This window comes from Nannobrachium achirus (genome assembly GCF_963921795.1).
Source record: "Nannobrachium achirus genome assembly, chromosome: 6".
In the NCBI taxonomy this organism is placed as follows: Eukaryota; Metazoa; Chordata; class Actinopteri; order Myctophiformes; family Myctophidae; genus Nannobrachium; species Nannobrachium achirus.
The window spans coordinates 9,982,838-10,003,032 of NC_137815.1; the positions used below are offsets into that span (position 1 = coordinate 9,982,838).

The 20,195-nt window shown below is 43.0% G+C and overlaps 1 protein-coding gene across 1 annotated transcript in view; it reads right to left on the reverse strand.

Moving 5' to 3' along the window:
• Positions 1-20,195, reverse strand: part of slc2a9l2 (solute carrier family 2 member 9, like 2) — a 359,618-nt gene that overhangs the window by 275,430 nt on the left and 63,993 nt on the right. The window contains exons 5-6 of the mRNA XM_080728471.1: positions 10,731-10,855; positions 1,551-1,696 (exon numbers count right to left, since the gene is read on the reverse strand). Of these exons, the coding sequence (XP_080584597.1) occupies positions 1,551-1,696; positions 10,731-10,855 (271 nt within the window). The remainder of the gene's footprint in view (positions 1-1,550; positions 1,697-10,730; positions 10,856-20,195) is intronic.

Consider the following 20,195-nt stretch of genomic DNA (forward strand, 5'->3'; position numbering starts at 1 on the left):
GTGAGGTTACTACTCAAGTGGAAGGAGCTGGGAAAAGAGCTGGCGGGCATTAACATGAGATCACACACTGACTCAAAGCACCGCACCACAGCTCTTCCTTTTTTCTCAGCTAGAAGATAAAAAAAACTCTATTTAAAAAGGGAGGGTAAGTGCTATTATTTTGTTAATAGCTCTATGTTATACCATCTCAGTGGCCTAGTGGTTTGAGTGTCCGACCTGAGACTGGGAGATAGGGGTTCAAACCCCGGTCGCATCATACAAAAGACTCTAATAAATGGGACCCAGTGCCTCCCTGCTTGGCACTCAGCATCAAGGGTTGGATTGGGGGTAAGTCCCTGCGACATAACTAGAGTCATGTCCAGGGGGTGTACTTGTACATCAAGCTGCCTCACGCTACAGAAACAGGAGATAGGCTCCTGCCCTATGAGCCTCATGGCTCGGCCGAGTCATATGGGCCTCATGGCCAATTTTAGCCAATCAGACAATGAAAAAAAATTACCCATGCAATGCCATACCTGAATGCAGCATTCAAGAGAATTGCCTTGTCCAAACTCTCCTGAACTTGGATGCAGTGTCTTATGAAAGAATTGCCCTCTCTGTGTAGAAATCCATGCCGGACATCACATCTCCAGTATTCACTTGATAATGCTTAGTTTAGTGTGGTATCAAGTACCGAAAATAGCCGACCTCCAACGCTCACAACGCGTCGCAGGGTGACGTGTTGTGAGCTTGGTTGGAGGTTTGCTATTTTCAATATTTTCACCAAAAGGTCCTTTTACAAATTTCAGCCCCTGCCTCTCTAACATTCTCTGCGCGTCCCTGCATGTACATCACGTGACACACCAGTGACACACTATATGTGTGGTGCATGGGTTTGCAAATTGCAGATCTACAAGCTCACAACGCATCACGATGCGACGCATCGCAAGCTTGTCGATCAGCTATGTTCTAGGTATAAAATAGGGCTAAAGTGGTTTATGTATGTTTTATAATATTTTAATTTATATCTGCAAAGTAACTAGTAACTAAAGTTTTCAAATAATTGTAGTGGAGTAAATGTACAATATTTGCCTCTGAGATGTGTTAGAAGTAAAAGTATTGGAAATTGGAAATACTCAAGTAAAGTGCAAATACCTCAAAATTGTTTTTTTTCTTCTGATGCCTATGAACTACATATATCAATCTGATTGCAACTGTTCGGTCGCAAGTTACTATTAAAACCTCTAACGGCTGTCTGTCAGTCTGTCAGTCAGTCCCCCCGTCTGTCTGTCAAGTCACGTCACACTTTTGGCCCTACTCTTATCTCCGGCACCGTTGTCCCTATTCATGCCAAAACTTGCACACACACTCCTTGGCTGGCAAACCACAACCTCCACCCCTCATTTCTCACATGCCCCTCCTCTAGCGCCACTATGAGGTTGCTAAGGCCAATGTGTGCATACCTATATCTCCCGATTCGGGAGTCTTACTGGTTCATTTTGTTCTTAAGTAAAGATCCCCCCATTTACATCAGCACCAAAGTGGAAATAAAAAGGCGTAAAAAGACCGACCTGTCCGAACAGCTCGGGCAGCCCCAGCACCTGTCCAGTGAACACCCCTAAGCAGATGAGGATGGAGTTGAACTGGCCGATGGAGCCTCTGACGTGACGGGGGGAGATCTCTCCCAGGTACATGGGCAGGGCACTGAGAGCTATACCTGCACAGGAGAAACACACACACATATACACACACTGAACATTAAGGGTCTACTGCAGGGGTCTTCAACGTTTTCAGGCCAAGGACCCCTTAGTTGAGACTGAGAGAGATGAAGCAGGGACCGCCACAACCTGTTCATAGATTCCATATAGTTTCATCGTTTGACAGCACAATCATCAGTGTATTTTGGATTCATGTCAATTTATGTATTCCGATATTTAACCACTTGAACCGTCAATACATATAATGTACTTGACCTTTCACTCCGTACTTAGTCTGCTCTTTTTCACCAAAGTTATTTGCCCAAAAATAGCCGATCTACAAGCTTTTTTATAGCTTTTTATAGATGCAACCTAACAATAGATGCAAAAACCAAGATGCCCTTTGTGTCGGTTGGTCTGGTGGCTGTAGGTCTCTATACCATGGAATCATTGTATCCTGTTTGCACTTTGAACTCTGTCAAATAAACCTGGATGGAACCCAGATCATCTCTCTCGGCCTGCATCTTTCCTCAACTTCTCCTTCAGGCACAAAAGGCTAAGAAAGAATATGACGCACAGCAGACTGCAGTAATTATATAAGTCTAAAGCAGGCTAATTGTACAAATCACAAGGTCAATAGTGCTTCTACGGTGGCCATCTGCCTGATGACAATTGCATCTTTCCTCAACTTCTCCTTCAGGCACAAAGGGCTAAGAAAGAATATAACTCACAGCAGTACTTATATAAGTCTAAAGCAGGCTAATTGTACACTATGCCGTCACAAATTATAGGAGGTCAATAGTGCTGCTACGGTGCCCATCTGCCTGGTGACAATTGCATGAATGGCAGATCAATAATGCTCCCATTACCATTACAGAGACATAATGGTGAGGGTGAGAAAATTACAGATGAAGAGTGACTGATTGTGGCTGCAGTACAGCTAGCTCTGGTACATTCTGATGGTCAATCACAGAGAGGAGACACTCCATCCGTCCTAGTCAATATCACTTCTACTCAGGGACGTGCAGAGAATGTTAGAGAGGCAGGGGCTGACATTTCTAAAAGGGCCTTTTGGTGTAAATATCAAAAATAGCAGACCTCCAAGCTCACAATGCGACGCGCTGCAACGCGTTGTGAGCTTGGAGGTCGGCTATTTTCGGTGCGTGATAGCACACTGAACTTAGCATAATCAATTCAATACTGGAGATGTGGCGTAACAATGGCATGGATTTCTGCAAAGAGAGGGTAATTCTTTCAACATAAGATGCTGCATTCGAGTTCAGGAGAGTTTGGACAAGGCCATTCTCTTGAATGCTGCCTTCAGGTATGGCATGGAAAGAGGGCATTTGCATTTATTTCACCATAATAAAAACTGCATTCATGGTCTGGAGAGGGCACTTTTTACAGACGGATAAAAGGGCAGGGGCTCAAGCCCCTTTGATGTCTATGTGTGCACGTGCCTGCTTCTACTCAGTGGTGGAAAGAATACTCATTGTTTTTACTTAAGTAAAAGTAGCAATACTGCAATGTAGAAACTCTCTGTTACGAGTAAGAGTACAAAGATGCCCCCTTAAAGGGATAAGAAACCCCGCCTCTAATTTGTTTTATGGGATTTCAGAACATGAAAAGATTTCTAAAATGTAGGCGTGGTTATCTGCCGTTGTGGGGGGAGGGGGCGGAGTAATGCGTCTATCTTCTATCAGAGAGAGACAGACCGAAGCTGTCAGCAGTGGGCACTTGTTGCTTTTCCATTTCGGAAACATTTTTTAAAACCAGCCATTGGAGGTGTAAAAAGTATAAAGATTCGGCAACTCCATGTTCTGTAACCAATTAAAATGTGCAGGTATTTTACAAACAAGCGGTCTGAGCTTTTATCCATGGACACACTTTCTCCAGCTCTGGACCACGGAACCAGTGAAGAATGGACGCTAGGCTAACGCTATAGCTATTTGCTGTGTAGTGTGTGTGTGTGTGTGTGTGTGTGTGTGTGTGTGTGTGTGTGTGTGTGTGTCGTGACAGTGCGCGCGCGCACACACAACGTCCACACACACGAAAACTAGCAGATCTACAAGCTCACAACGCGTCGCGAAAGCGACGCGTTGTGAGCTTGTATATCTGCTATGTAGCTATGTAGCCTAGCTAACAGCCGTTGCAGCAGCAGCTTCTCATGTAAACACGTTGGTTTCGGCTCTACGGCTATTAGCTAGGCTACATACATAGCCGATATACAAGCTCACAACGCGTTGTGAGCTTGTAGATCTGCTATTTTTTGTGTGTGGACGTTGTGTGTGTGCGTGCACTGTCACGACACGCACACACGCGCGCGCACACACACACACACACACACACACACACACACACACACACACACACACACACACACAGGCTACACTACACAGAAAATAACACAGGCACCACACTGTAACTGTCTGTTGACAGAGCCTGCTCTTCTCTCTGTCTGAAACAAGCATATAGTGAAACCACGCCCCCCCTTGATACGACTCTGTAAAATAAACGTTAATATTAATTAGATATGCCTACGTCACATTACACCATAGAACAGTGATAGCTAATATTTAATGAGTGGCGCCAAAGATTTCTTTTTGACCTAGAAAGTGGAAGTACACAGAAATAGCTACAGAGACAGCAGAAAGCTCTGAATCCCCAAGCCTATGGGCAAATTGAACCATATCACTGCTCCCTATCACAAGTGACTCATTGATATAATATATATTTATAGAAAAAGTGATTTTGTGTTTCATGGACCTTTAAGCAACCGTGAGGGTCCCTAACTCCCTGGACCACACTCTGGGGCCTTATTTCCATCGGGCAAAGAACCGGTTCCGCCTATGGGATGGCAACTTTCTTGGAACATTGGTTTGTTCTTGTGAAACGGCTGCGAACCAACTTTTACGGTTCGGAACCAACTCGGTTCTCGGGGGAAAAGCTCACCTCTGGTTCATCCCATAAGCGGGAGAAAGAACCAGAACCGGTTCTTTGCCGGTGGAAAAGGCCCCTCTGAGACCCACTGGTGTAGCAGAGTGTTTCCAGCGAGCCAATTAATCCCAGCAAGCCCGTCAGGACCTGGACCAATCAGTGACGTCTTGATTGGGGCCAGATCACAACCCATATAAGGATGATCTTGACGTCATTACCAGGACGTTATATGGACTTTTTTGTTTGACAGGATTATTGTTATTGTTTGTAATGTTAGTTAGAATATGAGCATAAAAGGTTATATTCCAGAGGCGTCAATTGGGTATGGCAAGCTATGGCAGCTGCCATACCTTGGTTACAGGGGAAAATAATAAAATGTACTGTAATCGTGCCTCTACGTGCTAAGGTATGGCAACATGACTGGTGTCTTGCACGCGCGCGAGGGCGCGCGTGCAAGACACCAGTCATGTTGCCATACCTTAGCTTTTTCTGAACTGACGCCGCTGTTATATTCTGGGACATATCTAACTAGTTATGATATTTATCTGGCCTAGAATATCAGCTGATTTCAACCATCATAAATCCTGTCAAACAAAAAAGTCCATATGACGTCCTGGTAATGATGTCAAGATCATCCCCATATGGGCTGTGATCTGGCCCCAATCGAGACGTCACTGATTGGTCCAGGTCCTGACCGTGCTTGCTGGGATATGCACACTTTGAGTAAAAGTGTTAACGTCATAATGTACTTGAGAGTACCAAAAGTAAAAAGTACTCATTCATTAAGCAGAATGTGCCAATTCACAAGTTTTGGATAAATCCTCTTTGTCAAAATTGTGACGTGTTTCTTTTCACACCGTTCTGCTTTCAGACTAATTAAAATGAATCACTGCTCTCTCGCCTGCTATCACACAGGGGGTTTTTCACTCGTTAGTCAGCTTCAGAAGTACACCAAACATTGTCTGTATGCAGTGGTGGAGAAAAAATAATCACATCAGGGGCGAAATTAGATCTTATTCTGCATGGGTTTTCAGATCAAAAGGGCCCTGTACTGCTGTGAGGGGGGCCCATAGATTAGGAGATTAGAGACCCCTAATATATTGGAAATCACAAAATACATATTGTCGTTGTCGGGTGTAAACCTTGTATCTCCAAGTTTCAAATTTGTATGTTCTTTCGCAAAGCAAAGCCCTGCTTCATTGTACAAGGCCGTCTCACAAACGTAGTGAAAACAGCAGATCTACAAGCACACAACGCCTCGCACCGCGAGGCGTTGTGTGCTTGTAGATCGGCTGTTTTCACTAGTTTAAATCATTTTTAAAATGAAAAATGCAAAACGAACAGTTTTGGACATACAAGGTTTTCACCCGACAACGACGATGTAATAGCCTATGAATGTATAATACTGTCACCAGTAGGGGGGCCCTTGGGTTTATTAAACCCATCAACCCTATACAAATTACGCTTGTGAATCACATTCTTTACTTAAAGGAGGACATTGCCACTTTTCAACCTATATGTTCATATAATAGGTCCACACTAATGTTCATAATAATTTAAAAAAAAAACTACTCTGTCCAAGTCTCTTAGGAGAGCTGTGGGAAGTTCAGAAATCCATAGTCTTGTGACATCATCGTTTGACAGATTTATTTTTAAACAATATTTTTGAACAAATATTTTAGATTTGTATTATCGCGAGAACAATAGCTTCCACTTTAACATTGCAACTTTTCAGGAATAGAAAGCCTGCATTTTCTATTAGCTTGGATTCCCCATTGATGATTTCACAAGACTATGGATTTCTGAACTTCCCACAGCTCTCCTAAGAGACTTGGACCGAGTAGATTCTTTCTTTTTGCAATTCTATTATGAACATTAGTGAGGACATATTATATGAAGATAGGTTGAAAAGTGGTGAAGTAATCCTTTAAGTAAGAGTATCAATACTGCAATGTAGATGTACTCCGTTACAAGTAGAAGTCCGGTATTCAAAATGTACTTAAGTAAAAGTACAAAAGTATCGTTATCAAAATGTACTTAAAGTACCAAAAGTACACATTGTGCAGAATGCCCCTGGAGTAGACCTTGCACTTTGGAAGTCACTCAGGGTATAAGGCATCAATATTGTATGTTTCCAAGAAATAGGATTTCATTTTAGAAATGCAATCAATATTTTATTGTATGTTTCCCAGAAAGAAGATTTAATCTCAGAACATGTTTTTATGTTCCCCAAGTCGACGTTGTGCAACGTGTGTCTGGGTCTTTACTGTGTACTGCATGCCATCAGGGACGTGCTGGCAATTGGGAAAAGCGGGACATTCTCGGGCCAGTCCAGGCCGGGCCATTAGGAAAAAATTAAACTGTTTGCACAAAAGTAAAAATTAAACTGTTTGCACAAAAGTAGTGAAAACAGCAGATCTACAAGCACACAACGCCTCACACCGCGAGGCGTTGTGTGCTTGTAGATCGGCTGTTTTCACTAGTTTAAATCATTTTTTAAATGATAAATACAAAATAAACGGTTTTGGACATACAAGGTTTCCACCCAACAACAACGAAATATAGGCCTAATTCATGTAATTGGCCCACTGGCTTGTCACTTGTCATGATCTGAAATGGCAAATCTTTGAGTAGCAGCAGCGCTATAGAGAGAGATCTCTCTCTATAGTGCGCAATGAGGGCCTCTCCAACTCTTTTTTCCCAGGCTGAATCAGGGGCCCAGCACGTCCCTGCATACCATGCATTCATTACTGGGCTATGTGTCGATAGTCGTCTCATTTACGAATCACAATGAAACAGCGGGAGGATAGAGCACAACCGAGCGGGAGCAAACTGTACACCCAGACCCAGTTGGCTTTAATCAATATGAGTATAAAAAAGGTACTGTATACCTCGCCAGCAGGGGTGTCGCACCAAATTCTGGGCCCTGGGTACAAGGATTCACTGCGGGGCCCCCCCATGAATGTTCTTCATAGGGGGAGGGTTTAACCCATTTAGACTGGGAACGCATTAGTACGCGTTATTTTGTGCTGTAACTATTGGAAAATAGCAGATATATAAGCTTGTAGATCTGCTATTTTTTTTTAAATCGTGAAAATCTGTGCGAGTCTTTGAATATTTAAAATCCTTCTAAGGTTTTTTTTAAAAACCTATGTTTCTATGTCAGTGGTGCTCAAACGTTTTCATGTGAAGGACCCTCAAAATTATATGTATTTGGCCACGGACCCCCATCTCAAAATATTTAGTTCCAGGGACCCCCCAGAAGGAAAATTTCACTTAAAAAATACACATATTCAAAGATTTGCACACATTTTCAGGACATAGCAGATCTACAAGCAGATCTACAAGCGACATAGCAGATCTACAAGCTTGCAGCTCGGTGCCGCGCTGTGAGCTTGTATCTGCTATTTTTTTCAATCGTTAAAGTGTAAAATAATTAAGACCCCTTCCACCTTGGGCCCTAGTAACTCAGTCCCACTCCCCCCCCATGACGGCCCTGCCCACCAGGATTAATGGTATTTTTGATTAAACATGATAAATGGTACTGTATGTGTGATTCAATTTGACCCTCCTTTTCACGATCGACACCATAACACGGTAACAACATGTCTCATTATATGCTAATGGAGAATCACTTACCGTGGTGGAAAAAGTACTCACATTGTTTTACTTAAAGGGATAAAACATTAAACATACATTAAAAATGTATATAAAAAAATAAATGAAAAAATTAATGGAAAAATCACAGCCCCTTCACACATTAGAAGACATTCTAATGCGTGAGAGGGCGTGATCTTTCCTTTACTTGTACTCTTTTAAATTATTTCATATTTTTTAATAAAAAAATTAACTGAAAGTGAAATATCCCTTTAAGTAAAAGTATCAATACTGCAATGTAGATATACTCTGTTACCAGTAAAAGTCAGGAATTCAAAATGTGCTTGAGTAGAAGTACAAAAGTATCATCGGTATCAAAATCTACTTTAAGTACTTAAAGTAGATTTTGATACCGATGATACTTTTGTACTTCTACTCCAGTAGAAAATACTTATTATGCTGAATGTCCGATTTCAAATGTATGAAAATCTTTTGAAAAATAGCTGACCTACAAGCTCACTTATGAGCTTGTAGATCGGCTATTTCCAAATGGCCGAAATCTATATTGGGCTGAAGTGGATGCATGTTTTGTAATAATAATCTAAATCTACAAACTATTAACTAAACCTTTTAAATAATTATAGTGGGGAAAAAAGTACAATATTTTTGGCAGAGTTGTAGTGGAGTAGATAAAAGTACTGAATATTGGAAATACTCAAGTAAAGTAAAGACTTCAAAATTATACTTGAGCATTAGGTACTAAGTTCCCCCCACTGTGAGGAAGCAGCAGGGACGTGCAGAGAATGTTAGAGAGGCAGGGGCTGACATTTCTAAAAGGGCCTTTTTTGTGAAAATATCAAAAATAGCAGACCTCCAAGCTCACAACTCGCGTTGGCTATTTTTGGTGCTGATACCACCCTGAACTAAGCATAATCAAGATGCGATCTGGTGTAAGTAAGGCATGGATTTCTACACAGAGAGGGCAGTTCTTTCAACATAAGATGCTGCATTCAAGTTCAGCAGAGCTTGGACAGCTCTTGAATGCTGCCTTCAGGTATGGCATGGAAATGGGGGGCATTTGCATTTCCTTCACCACAGTAAAAACTGCATTCATGTAGAGGGCACTTTTTTACCGACGGTTAAAAAGGGCAGGGGCTCAAGCTCTCTTTGATGTCAATGTGCTGTTACGACTACGTATGATAACAGCATTCTAAGGTTGGCAAGACATATTACCTCTAACAGTAGCCATGTGTTGCATAGAGAATATAGGCTGCTGCCTTCAGGAAGGAGATACGGTGTTCCAGCATACAATAAGGTCAGACTAAAAAGGTCCTTTGTCCATCAGTCGACTTTAAGGCTTAATCAGGAGTTTGTCTAGGGGTAGGCTAGGTGGTGGACATTGCTCTTGTCTGGATTATCCTTATGTATGTAATCCTGTTTTTTGTTCCTTTGTGTCAAATTGTTTGTACATAATGTTGTCGCATACATGGCTGCTGTGTCGCAAGACAAAATTCAGTGTGAACTGACGATAGGGGTGGACAGTATAATGGATATGGCAATACATCGCGATAGTTTATTTGCCAATACTGTATCGATACTTCAGGCCGTAGTATCGCAATACTTTGAGGAAAATAAAATATGCTCCCATGCATAGGAACCAATGGAAGAAGTCCAGTCCTGACACTCCACTGCCTCTAGATGTCGCTGTACTATAGTAGCTACTTCCCCTTCCCACGGTTCAGTGAGTGAGGTCTCTCCAGAAAATGGCTGCGAACGACGAAAACAACAACATTAGAGCAGCGTCTTCGGCTTTTAAAGCTGATATATCGCAATAGTATCGTATCGCAATGATTCTCAATATTATCGTGATACTATTGCATCGTGACCCAAGTATCGTGATACGTATTTTGCATCCCGAGATTCTTGCCAATATCCGCACCCCTAACTGACAATAAAGTACTATATCATATCATATATCAGGGTTCCCCAATAGGTGGCCCGCGGGCCATTTGCGACCCGCGGGGGGCTACTGTCTGGCCCCCACCAACCCCAGTAATAATGGTTGTATAAGAGCAGCAACAACACTAGTATATCATCAATCATTGTCGTGGAAACCTCGTATCTCCAAATTTGTACGTTCTTTCGCAAAGTAAAGCCCTGCTTCTTCAGACAAGGCCGTCGCACAAAAGTAGTGAAAACAGCAGATCTACAAGCACACGAACGCCTCGCGGTGAGAGGTGTTGTGTGCTTGTAGATCGGCTGTTTTCACTAGTTTAAATAATTTTTTTAAATGATACCGTAAATGCAAAACGAACGGTTTTGGACATACAAGATTTTCACCCGACGACAACGATATCTGAACTGTCGCTGGAGTAGCGGGAACGCCACCGTCGTCGCCCCCTTCAATGGTGTGGCCCTCGGCTTGGTACCCTAGACATAATTCGGCCCTTGGGGAAAACTAATTGGGGAACCCTGTCATATATCAACGTGTGCACGTGGTGCCAGGGAAGCAGCACTTACCGGAGTCCACCCCCATGATGAGGCGGCCGGCGATGAGCATCTCGAAGGAGCCCGCCGTCTCCCCCAGGCTCAGCAGCAGGGCCGCTATCAGCGCAAAGCCATTGTTCAGCAGCAAGGTGCCCTTCCTACAGCGGGGACACAAGAAGAAAGGGAAAAACTGTTTGAGCGGAGGGGGGAAAACCAGGTATGCAGCTGCCATACCCTGGGTCCAGGGAGGGGGGGAGAATACAAGAGACTTTACAATATAAATCCATGAATGTCTCTTTGTCTATCTGTGCTGGTTATTATGTTGTTAAATTACATTAAAATAACTACAAATGCAAAATTTAACAAGGTTTTATAATTATATTCTCCACACTTTTATTCTCTTGACAGAATAGTACATTCCCAGGTTCCGCAGGTCAGCTGCACAGGTGCAATTCATTATTGTTAATTGTGGCACGTTTAGCCTACTATATTATGCCAAGTTTAGCCGCACTTGAACAACTGTTCCAGACTGCCATATCCAGCCCAAGAAACCATAGAAAATGTGGGGGGGAAAAAATAGAATGTCGTTCTTAAAATAAATGTATCATGCCTGCTGCTAAGGTGTGGCAACATGACTGGTGTCTTGCACGCGCGCGAAGGCGTGCGTGCAAGACACCAGTCATGTTGCCATACCTTACCTTTTTCTGAACTGACGCCACTGGGGAAAACGAGGGAGGTGTGGTACAGAATGTCAACGAACGGCTGGCAGGTGCAGAAGAAATGCTCAGAGCCTTTTAGAACAAGTGTTGTGATTTAGAGATGGGATTTATGGCTCTTTGAAGTGAGCCGGATCTCTGGGATCCGTTCCTTTCAAGGAGCCGTTCAAAAGACTGTCTCATTTTAGTTACTTTAGTTATTTAGTTACTTTGGTTATTTGGTTACTTTGTAGATTTTGATTATAATTACAAATCACTTCAACCCAATATACGTTATGGTCGATCTACAGGCTCACAATGCGTCGCGACGCATTGTGAGCTTGTAGAGCTTGTAGGCCAGGCTTGGTGAGGTAGAGTGGCGGCTCCCAGTTCGATCCCAGGCTCCCCCAGAGTTAAGCTTCGTACACACCGCCGGCGAATTGGCGAATAGCGAATTAGCGTATAATTCGCCTTTTGTTTAAAACCTTATAAAGTCAATGGAAGCATCCACACCAAACGCGAATTTTAAAAAAGCGAAAAGGCGTCTGTTTTTTATTCACCCTTGTGTCGAATTTAGCGAACATTCGCTGGTGAACTCCTCTCTCTCTCTGTATTAAATCAAGCTCACTCTATCCTACTTAAAGAAAGAGAGAGAGCATGGTCGAGGGACCTTCTCTTTGCATTGCTTTTCCGTGTCTCTCGTCTGTGTGGCTGCTTGGGAAAAGTACTGGAATGTTTACTGGTAAAAGCATGGTTTGTATGTTTTATTGTTAATTTATATCTGCAAAAAGACTAATGTTTTAAAATAAATCGCTGGGTATTAACTCTCCTACTGCCAGATTATTTATTTATTTATTGGGTCTGGTGCCATCAAAAAGCGGCTTACCTTTGCGACGTTATAGTAGATAGACAGACAGACAGACATTTATTTATTTATTTTTATTTTTTTGGGTTGTGCAATAGTGCACTTTGGTCTGCCAGGCAGCAGAGGGCGGCGTCATGCGAGAATGAATGTGAATTTGCCTGTTATGTGTTGAAGAAGAAGAAGACCAGTCACTGGCCACAGCGCCTCAGAGCCTGAGAAATCAACAAGGAAGTGAATTGTTCTCCGTTGATGTTAACGCATAATGGATTTTTTACACCATCACCGCGGAAAATGTGTTTACAGTAAACGGCCGCGCGACCCCTCATCAGCTTACAGTCATCAGACGAACGAACCGAACGAGCGCCGTATTGGCGGAGAGGTCTTGCGAAATCCGAAATTTAGTGGAGTAGAAGGAAAGCACTGGGAATTGGACTCAAGTACAAATACCTATAAGTACAGGCTACTCAAGTAAATGTAAATTATACGCTTTTTGGTGTGTATGGAAAAAGGCGAATCGCGAATTCTTCGCCTTTTTGGTTCGCTTATTCACGTCGCTTCCGCTAATTCGCCGGTCTGGACAGAGCTTTAGTGTCGAAGTGTCCTTGAGCAAGACGCTAAAGCCCTAATTGCTCCCGATGAGCAATTAGTTTTCTCCGACGTGTGTGTGAGTGGGTGAATGTACAGTAATGCACAATCATTGTAAAGGGCCTTGGATAAATGAAGGCGCAATGTAAATGCGCCAATTACCATTTATATATCCAGGTGTAAATGCAGTGCATTTTCAACCAGTCGTCCGTGAAGGACCACACAAGTGACCTCGGAAGATTACATTTTTTTGAGCATTATCGTTATTGCTGTGGGCCAAACACCAGGCCTGCTCATTCAACACTCAATCGTCTTGGCAAAGAGGACGCCAAGCGATTCCTCTTGACAGAGTAAATACCAGAAGGCGACCACACCGAACACATTTGACACGCCAATTATTTTTGGCATAATCGAGTGCAACCAAGAAGACGAGCCAGGGATGGTTCTTTGCATAGAATCCCAAATGTGCATGTCAACGGCTGCCATGATAGCATTCGCCTGTCAAAAAAAGAAAAAGAAAAAAATAAGAAAATATAAAGAAAGGAGCTGGCAGACGTGATGATTGCCCGGCGCTCCATGTAGGAAATGAAAGAAAACGGATTATGTTGGTCATTGCACTTGAGAATGAGGTGTTCTTGTTTTGTTTCGCTTCCCTTAGTATTTTCCAATGTGGTGGTAAACCAATCAGTATGGTAGAGTGCAGCATGTTCACACAATATAACCAGCATATCCTCTCGGTCGAGTGGAAACCAAAAGTGTAACTTCTCAGGATTCCAACTCGAAAATGTCTGTAGTATTTTCTTAATACATTTTTATCCCACGGTTTTGTAACCCATTTTTCACCCGGTGTCAATTATATAATGTAATGCTGGGCGCTACACTCCCTCTGCCAACCTGGGGAGAGCAACGGTCTGACCTCATGCTTCCTTCTATGCATGAGGCGTCCAAGTTGCTTCTTTTCACCTGACAGGGGGGAGTTTCCCCGGTTGGACGTAGCGCGTGGAAGGAACGCGTTATTCCAACCAGTTCCTTTCCGCTCCATCAGGCACCCCGGCTGGCGGGGGGTGGGGGCAGTATAGAGACCAGGATTACTGCATTGTTTTTGTATACCTACCCTATAGGAGACACAGGGAGAACATGCAAACTGACACAGAAAGGCCCTTTTGCCAACCCCACCTGATGACGCGGAGGAGAGAACGCGCCCCCAGTGTCCCTGGTGGGAAACAAACCCAGGACCTTCTAGCTGTGAGGCGACAGCACTACTGACTGCACCACCGTACCCCCCGTGAGGCTGTAGTATGATCAAATAGTCTGTTAAAGGACTCAGGAGGTGGTCTCCCTACTCTTCCATCGAGAAATGTAGACCCCGGTGTTGGGAAGGACATACCCGTTTGACAATCAAGCAGTGTTAATTTAGTAGACTAAAACTATAAAGAAAAATGTTTGTCGACTACCTTTTTTCACTGACGAAAACAACATAAAAACTAAATAAAAACTATATGATGACTAAAACTAATACTAAATATACTCAGGGTTGTTAAGTAACGGATTACATGTAACGGGATTACGTAATCAGATTACAAAAAACAGGTAACTTGTAAAGTCTCAGGTTACATTTTAAAATGTGTAATCTGGATTACAGTAACGGATCTGAATGATGGGGGTTACATGCTGGAGTACATTCTCCCCTTGCCCTCATCAATTTTACAAATAAGTTATAACGCCAAACAATAAAATAATCAAATCGAATCAGCGTAAAGTACTGCCACTTCGCTTAAGTAAAATTCTGTTGTCCTTTTCCTAATTTCATTGGCTCAATATTCTTGTCTAGTTATCAATGGTAAAACATGTTTTATTTAATTAGAGAGTTTTGCTAAACGGTAATCCAAAAGTAACTGAAAGTAACTAGTAGTTACTTTTTAAATTGTGATAATCAGATTACGTTACTGACTACATTTTCTTTGCAAGTAACTTGTAACTGTAGGGGATTCCTTTTTAAAAGTAACCCTAACAACCCTGAATATACTAAAATATTTAAATCTAGACAAAAATGTTGGGAGGGAGGCACCAGTGGAGAAGAGTTCCAGTAGAACTAGAATACATTTTATGTAGTAACCAAGACGCTATCAAGTTCTACCAAAATACATTTTTGTCGACTAAATCTACAGTTGATTTAGTCGACAAAAAATTGTTTTTTTTTTTAAACTAAATCATTTCAGATGCAAATATGACTAGACCTGAACCACCAAGAGAAAAGAAAATGGCAAGGAAATACATCTGTAGAGAGCCTGCTGGAGATTAACCCATTTAGAACGGGTACACATTATTGTGTATCATTATTTTATGCTTTAACTATTGAAAAATAGCAGATATACAAGCTCACAGCGTGGCACCGAGTGCCGCACTGGGAGCTTGTAGATCTGCTATTTTTGAAAAATCGTGAAAATTTGAATTTTGACCCGATTCTATAAGTGTCTTTTGAATCATTCTAAGATTTTTTGAAAAACCTATGTTTCTATGTCAGCAATCTGGCCAGCAATCGTCAAAGAAAAGGTCCTTTTCACTTAACTGGAGCTCAGTTAGTCTGTTCTTGAGAGACTACTGTACTATGTCAGTGGTTCTCAAACCTTTTCATGTGAAGGACCCCCAAAATGATATTTATTTGGCCACGAACCCCCATTCATTAGTCCCAGGGACCACCCAGAAGCAACATTTGAGTTACAAACGTTCGCTTTGAAAATACATATATTCAAAGATTTGCACACATTTTATGATTTAAAAAAATAGCAGATCTACAAGCTCGCAGCGCGGCACTTGGTGCCGCGCTGTGAGCTTGTATATCTGCTATTTTTCACTGGTTAAAGCATTCAATAATTCTACTAGGCATGCCAATAGCACCTAGCAATCATCAGTATGATTGTGTCATTGATGCCCTTGCCACGGGAAAACCTGGCTGAGACATTATCGCTGGGTTCATGCATAAAATATGGCCCGTGATTTTTCAGACCAGGGAATTTCCTTTCATCCATGAAAAAGGCAATCACCGTTCAACTAAACGGATCCCCAAAGATAAGCCTTCTGAGAAAAAACGGCTGATCGGACAGTCGAGTGTTTTCAAAACGCAAATGGATAAGATGCATAATCGAATCAAAGGCCGGCCCTCAGTTGATAAAAAAATATACACGCTGGTCCGTTTGAGTCTTCTAGGAACGCCTGCCTATATGCCTGGCCTTGGTTATACCGGCCTGTGGCGAAATTACCATGTTTGTTTATCGTCGTTGTCGGGTGGAAACCTCGTATCTCCAAGTTTCAAATGTGTACGTTCTTTCGCAAAGTAAAGCCCTGCTTCATCATACAAGGCCGTCGCACAAAAGTAGTGAAAACAGCAGATCTACAAGCACACAACGCCTCGCGTTGCGAGGCGTTGTTTGCTTGTAGATCGGCTGTTTTCACTAGTTTAGTTCATTTTTTAAATGATAAATGCAAAGCGAACGGTTTTGGCCATACAAGGTTTCCACCCGACAACGACGTTATGCAAGAGAGAGAGGCTGTTTTTTCTTTTTTTTTTTGTCAGGAAAGCTGATAATTCCTCTTCTGTGTGTGCAGAAACCTCTTATCATTTCACAAGTTTTCAATTTGTTTTTTAAAAATACAAAATAGCAGATCTACAGGCTCACATATGTGCTGCATATGGAGTATGGACACATCTAGCCACCTTACCAAAGGGCCACTTTGTTGTCTGTTTGCCCTACTCCTACCACACCGGTCATGTACAAGTCTCCCACTACGCAGAAATACATCTCTGCTCTGCTTTTTCCAGAAAATACATCGAGCTCAAGTGGAGTTAGGAGGTTTTGGCCGAACCGCTTTTTACTACCTTTCATTGGTTTAATATTATTTTGTTGCATCTGGACGAACTAATAGAATTAGTATATTTGGGTGTTTACAATGTATCTCTCTGAATAATTGTATTACCAAGACCATAAGCATTCTTCTTTCCAGGAGCCAGGGTAACCTTTGGGTAACCCCTGGCCCAACAAGATGGTTAGCCATAAGTGGATTACCTCACCAACAAGCAGAATGATGAATTCACTATACGTATGGCGGTTAGTGTACTAATGTATTGATTGTCTCTCGAGCTTGTTCTTAAGATCCAACCATACATGTTTAGTTTCATGCACTTAACATGTCACATACATCATGATGTGTCATGCATGTCCTCACATTTCCTTGTAAGTTAACGCATAAAGGGGCTATGGTTCGGCAGGGTGTTCAATAGCACAGAATTATGGGGGGAAAAAAGTGGGCCAAACTGGGGGAGTTAGCTGGTTTGGCAGAGTGTGGTGAGGATCAAATGGAGAATACCGGTAGGAAGTTTTGGCCTATCCGCTACTTTTCCTATTGTTGAATTTGAATCCTGAAAAGGACAGCGAGGTTTCCACCCGACAGAGACAACTGCATGCTGCTGGCCCGCCGCGGGCAGCCAGTGTTTAGAAGTTCATCAACAAGATAATCTTCTTGTGCCCCACAGGAACTATACAGGAATACGTCAGAGAATGTAGCCCAGTGTTAAGACCACCTGAGCCATGTTAAAAAGCCCCCTGGGGCGTTCTCATGCCTGCAACTTACAGACACAAATAAAGACACAGCATGCTGCAACATTGTCGTAAGACATCAACGTCACTTGTTTATCGGTGACTGAACAGAGTGAGGAGTATTGCAAAACATTGTGTCTCACTCCCTCTCTCTCCCCCCTCCCTGATGATTCAGTGTGTCATGAAGCTCCTTATGAAGACAAGTCACAGAAGAACAATTCATAATGGTAGCTTCTTCTTACATTTGAACTGTTTTCTTCTAGAAAGAAAGAAAGAAAGAAAGAAAGAAAGAAAGACATTAAAATCTCACTATCTTGTCCAACCACTCAACCCATTTCAAAAGCAATGAAAAGAGGCATACAAGCAGACAACGCGTTGCACTGTAATTTCTATACTTTAAAAAAAAATGTTCTAATGGCATGCCCAAAATAGGGACGGTTGAAAGTGGCTAATGGTTGAACGTCTTTCCACTTCCAAGGCACATTTAATTTTTATTTTTATTTTATTTTTTTGTTTGTTTTGTGTTTTATGTGAAGCTTTTCGCCTGTCATGCAGTAATTATGAGCACTTAGGGATACGTACTCCTTGTCCCTAAAGCAATAAATGACACGGCCAGAGTATACCACTTTATGGCAAGCTAAAACCCTTGAAAGGACTGACATGCATCTTATTAAATATTACACATCGATGGCCAAAGCGCATTCACTTTGTTGGGAAAATGAATAAGAAAATGTGTGTTCAACATCAAAACCTACTATCTACTATTTCTAGTTACATGACATTCTTGGCAAAATGAGGGGCACGACGATCTTGCAGACAGACTGACCATGTGCAGCATAGCCTGTTGTCCTCATTTCAAGTGAAATCCAAAAATCATGAAATTTGCACATAGGAGGTTTTGCGTTTTGGCCATCGACATGCACACGCAAGCACGCACTGGAAGGTTCACAGGTTGATCCCGGGCTCCCTCAGAGTTACTGTAGATGTGTCCTTGAGACAGACACTGAACCCCTAATTACTCCCAATGAGCAGTTTGGTGCCTTGCATGGTTTCCTCCACCATCAGTATATGAATGTGTGTGTTTGCGTGCGTGCGTGCATGTGTGAATGGGTGAATGTAATGCACAATCTCGTAAATCGCCTTGGCACCATTTACCATTTTATTTTTCCAGTGGTGGAAGAAGTACTATTTTACGTATTTAAGTAAAAGTGTCAATATCACAATATAAAAATACTCTGTTATTGCAAGGTCACGCCGCACTTTTATTCTACCTATGAAGGCGTATTCTGCCAATGCATTTCAATGGAAATGGAGCCTTTTTTTGCAGAAAGCCTCATATGGCAACAAACCGCTCTATTCTAATATTAATATTATATTTAATATTCTACCTATGAGAGTGGATTTTTCACCCAGTGCCAATTGCCTTATCTGTAATCCTGGGCGCTCTCCCTCTGCCAACCTGGGGAGAGCCCTGAACTGAGCTCATATGCTTCCTTCAGTGCGTGAGGAGTTACAAGCCGCTTCTTATCACCTGACAGGAGGGAAGTGCAGTGTGACCGTGCCCTGCCTATAAGAGTGGATTCTGCCAATGCATTTCAATAGGAATGGAATCGTTTGATGGTCTTACACAGCTGATTATGCACAGACGGTCTTGCCGTTGCCGCGCAGACCTTGCGTTTATGCTTGAAGCAAGATGAATTCTCCAAGCAGATGCTACTTTCCCCCCTCTGTCCAATCAAACGAGTTGAAGGCGGAACGTCCCAAGACTCAGGAAGCGACATGGTGCTCTCAATCGAGCAACTGGTAGTGGCTGTTGTTGTAGCGGGGCTACCTCAGACAAAGCCATCGCTAGTCTGCAGGCTGTGGGGAGGGAGGGACTTGAAAGCCAGTGACAGATGCCAAGGTGCATCCGTGTTTGCCTGGCAATGTCAAGACAAGGCGGTGCGGGATACAGGGAGGTAGAGGTCTGCCGCGGGAGCGCGCTCCCGCAGGACCTGCAGGTCCCGTCGCAAATAGTTGCGGCGCGGGCGGTGTTTTAATCCCTGCGGGCGGGAGCAGGCGGTCAAAATAAAGCCAGCGGACCCCGCAAAATCCCGCACTCTCCCGCTATAAACGAGACATAGAGCTTATATCTATACTTTAGCAAGATGTGAACATGTAGAGAACGTAATTCGCCCTGCTGAGGACAACGCACGCACCTAGTATGTGGACTGGAGTCTCTCTTTCTCTCTGTCTCTCTGTCTCTTTCAATCTATCGCTCTCTCCCTCCGTCCGTGGCTCCGTCCCTCGCCCTAGCTCTCTCTCTCGCTCTTCCTCTCTCTTTCTCTCATTTGTTCATACGCTACCGTGAGCAGCATGTCGCGGCAACATTGTCACTCATTATTTAATATATAACTATTTGTATATGTCCCTCCCTCCCATCGCAATATAAACACTTTCCCACATGTGTGTGCAAACCCTCACAAATGCTCCTCTCATCGCGCACACTTATTCTGTTTGGTAATGGTTTTGGAATGGATTTCAATGTGCCTTCTTGGAAGGAAGGCTGTTGGACGCGCATGATTCCTTTTTTGCGGGCGGGAGCGGCGGACAGGAATTGTCTGCGGGGCCGTGCAGGCGGTCAAAAATGAAATCATTGCGGCGGCGGGCAGGAGTGGTCAAAAATCAAGCGGGAGCGGGCGGTAATGGGATTAAAAAATCAGTCCCGCGCAGACCTCTACAGGGAGGGTCCCGAAAGCGAGTGACAGGCGCGTCACTG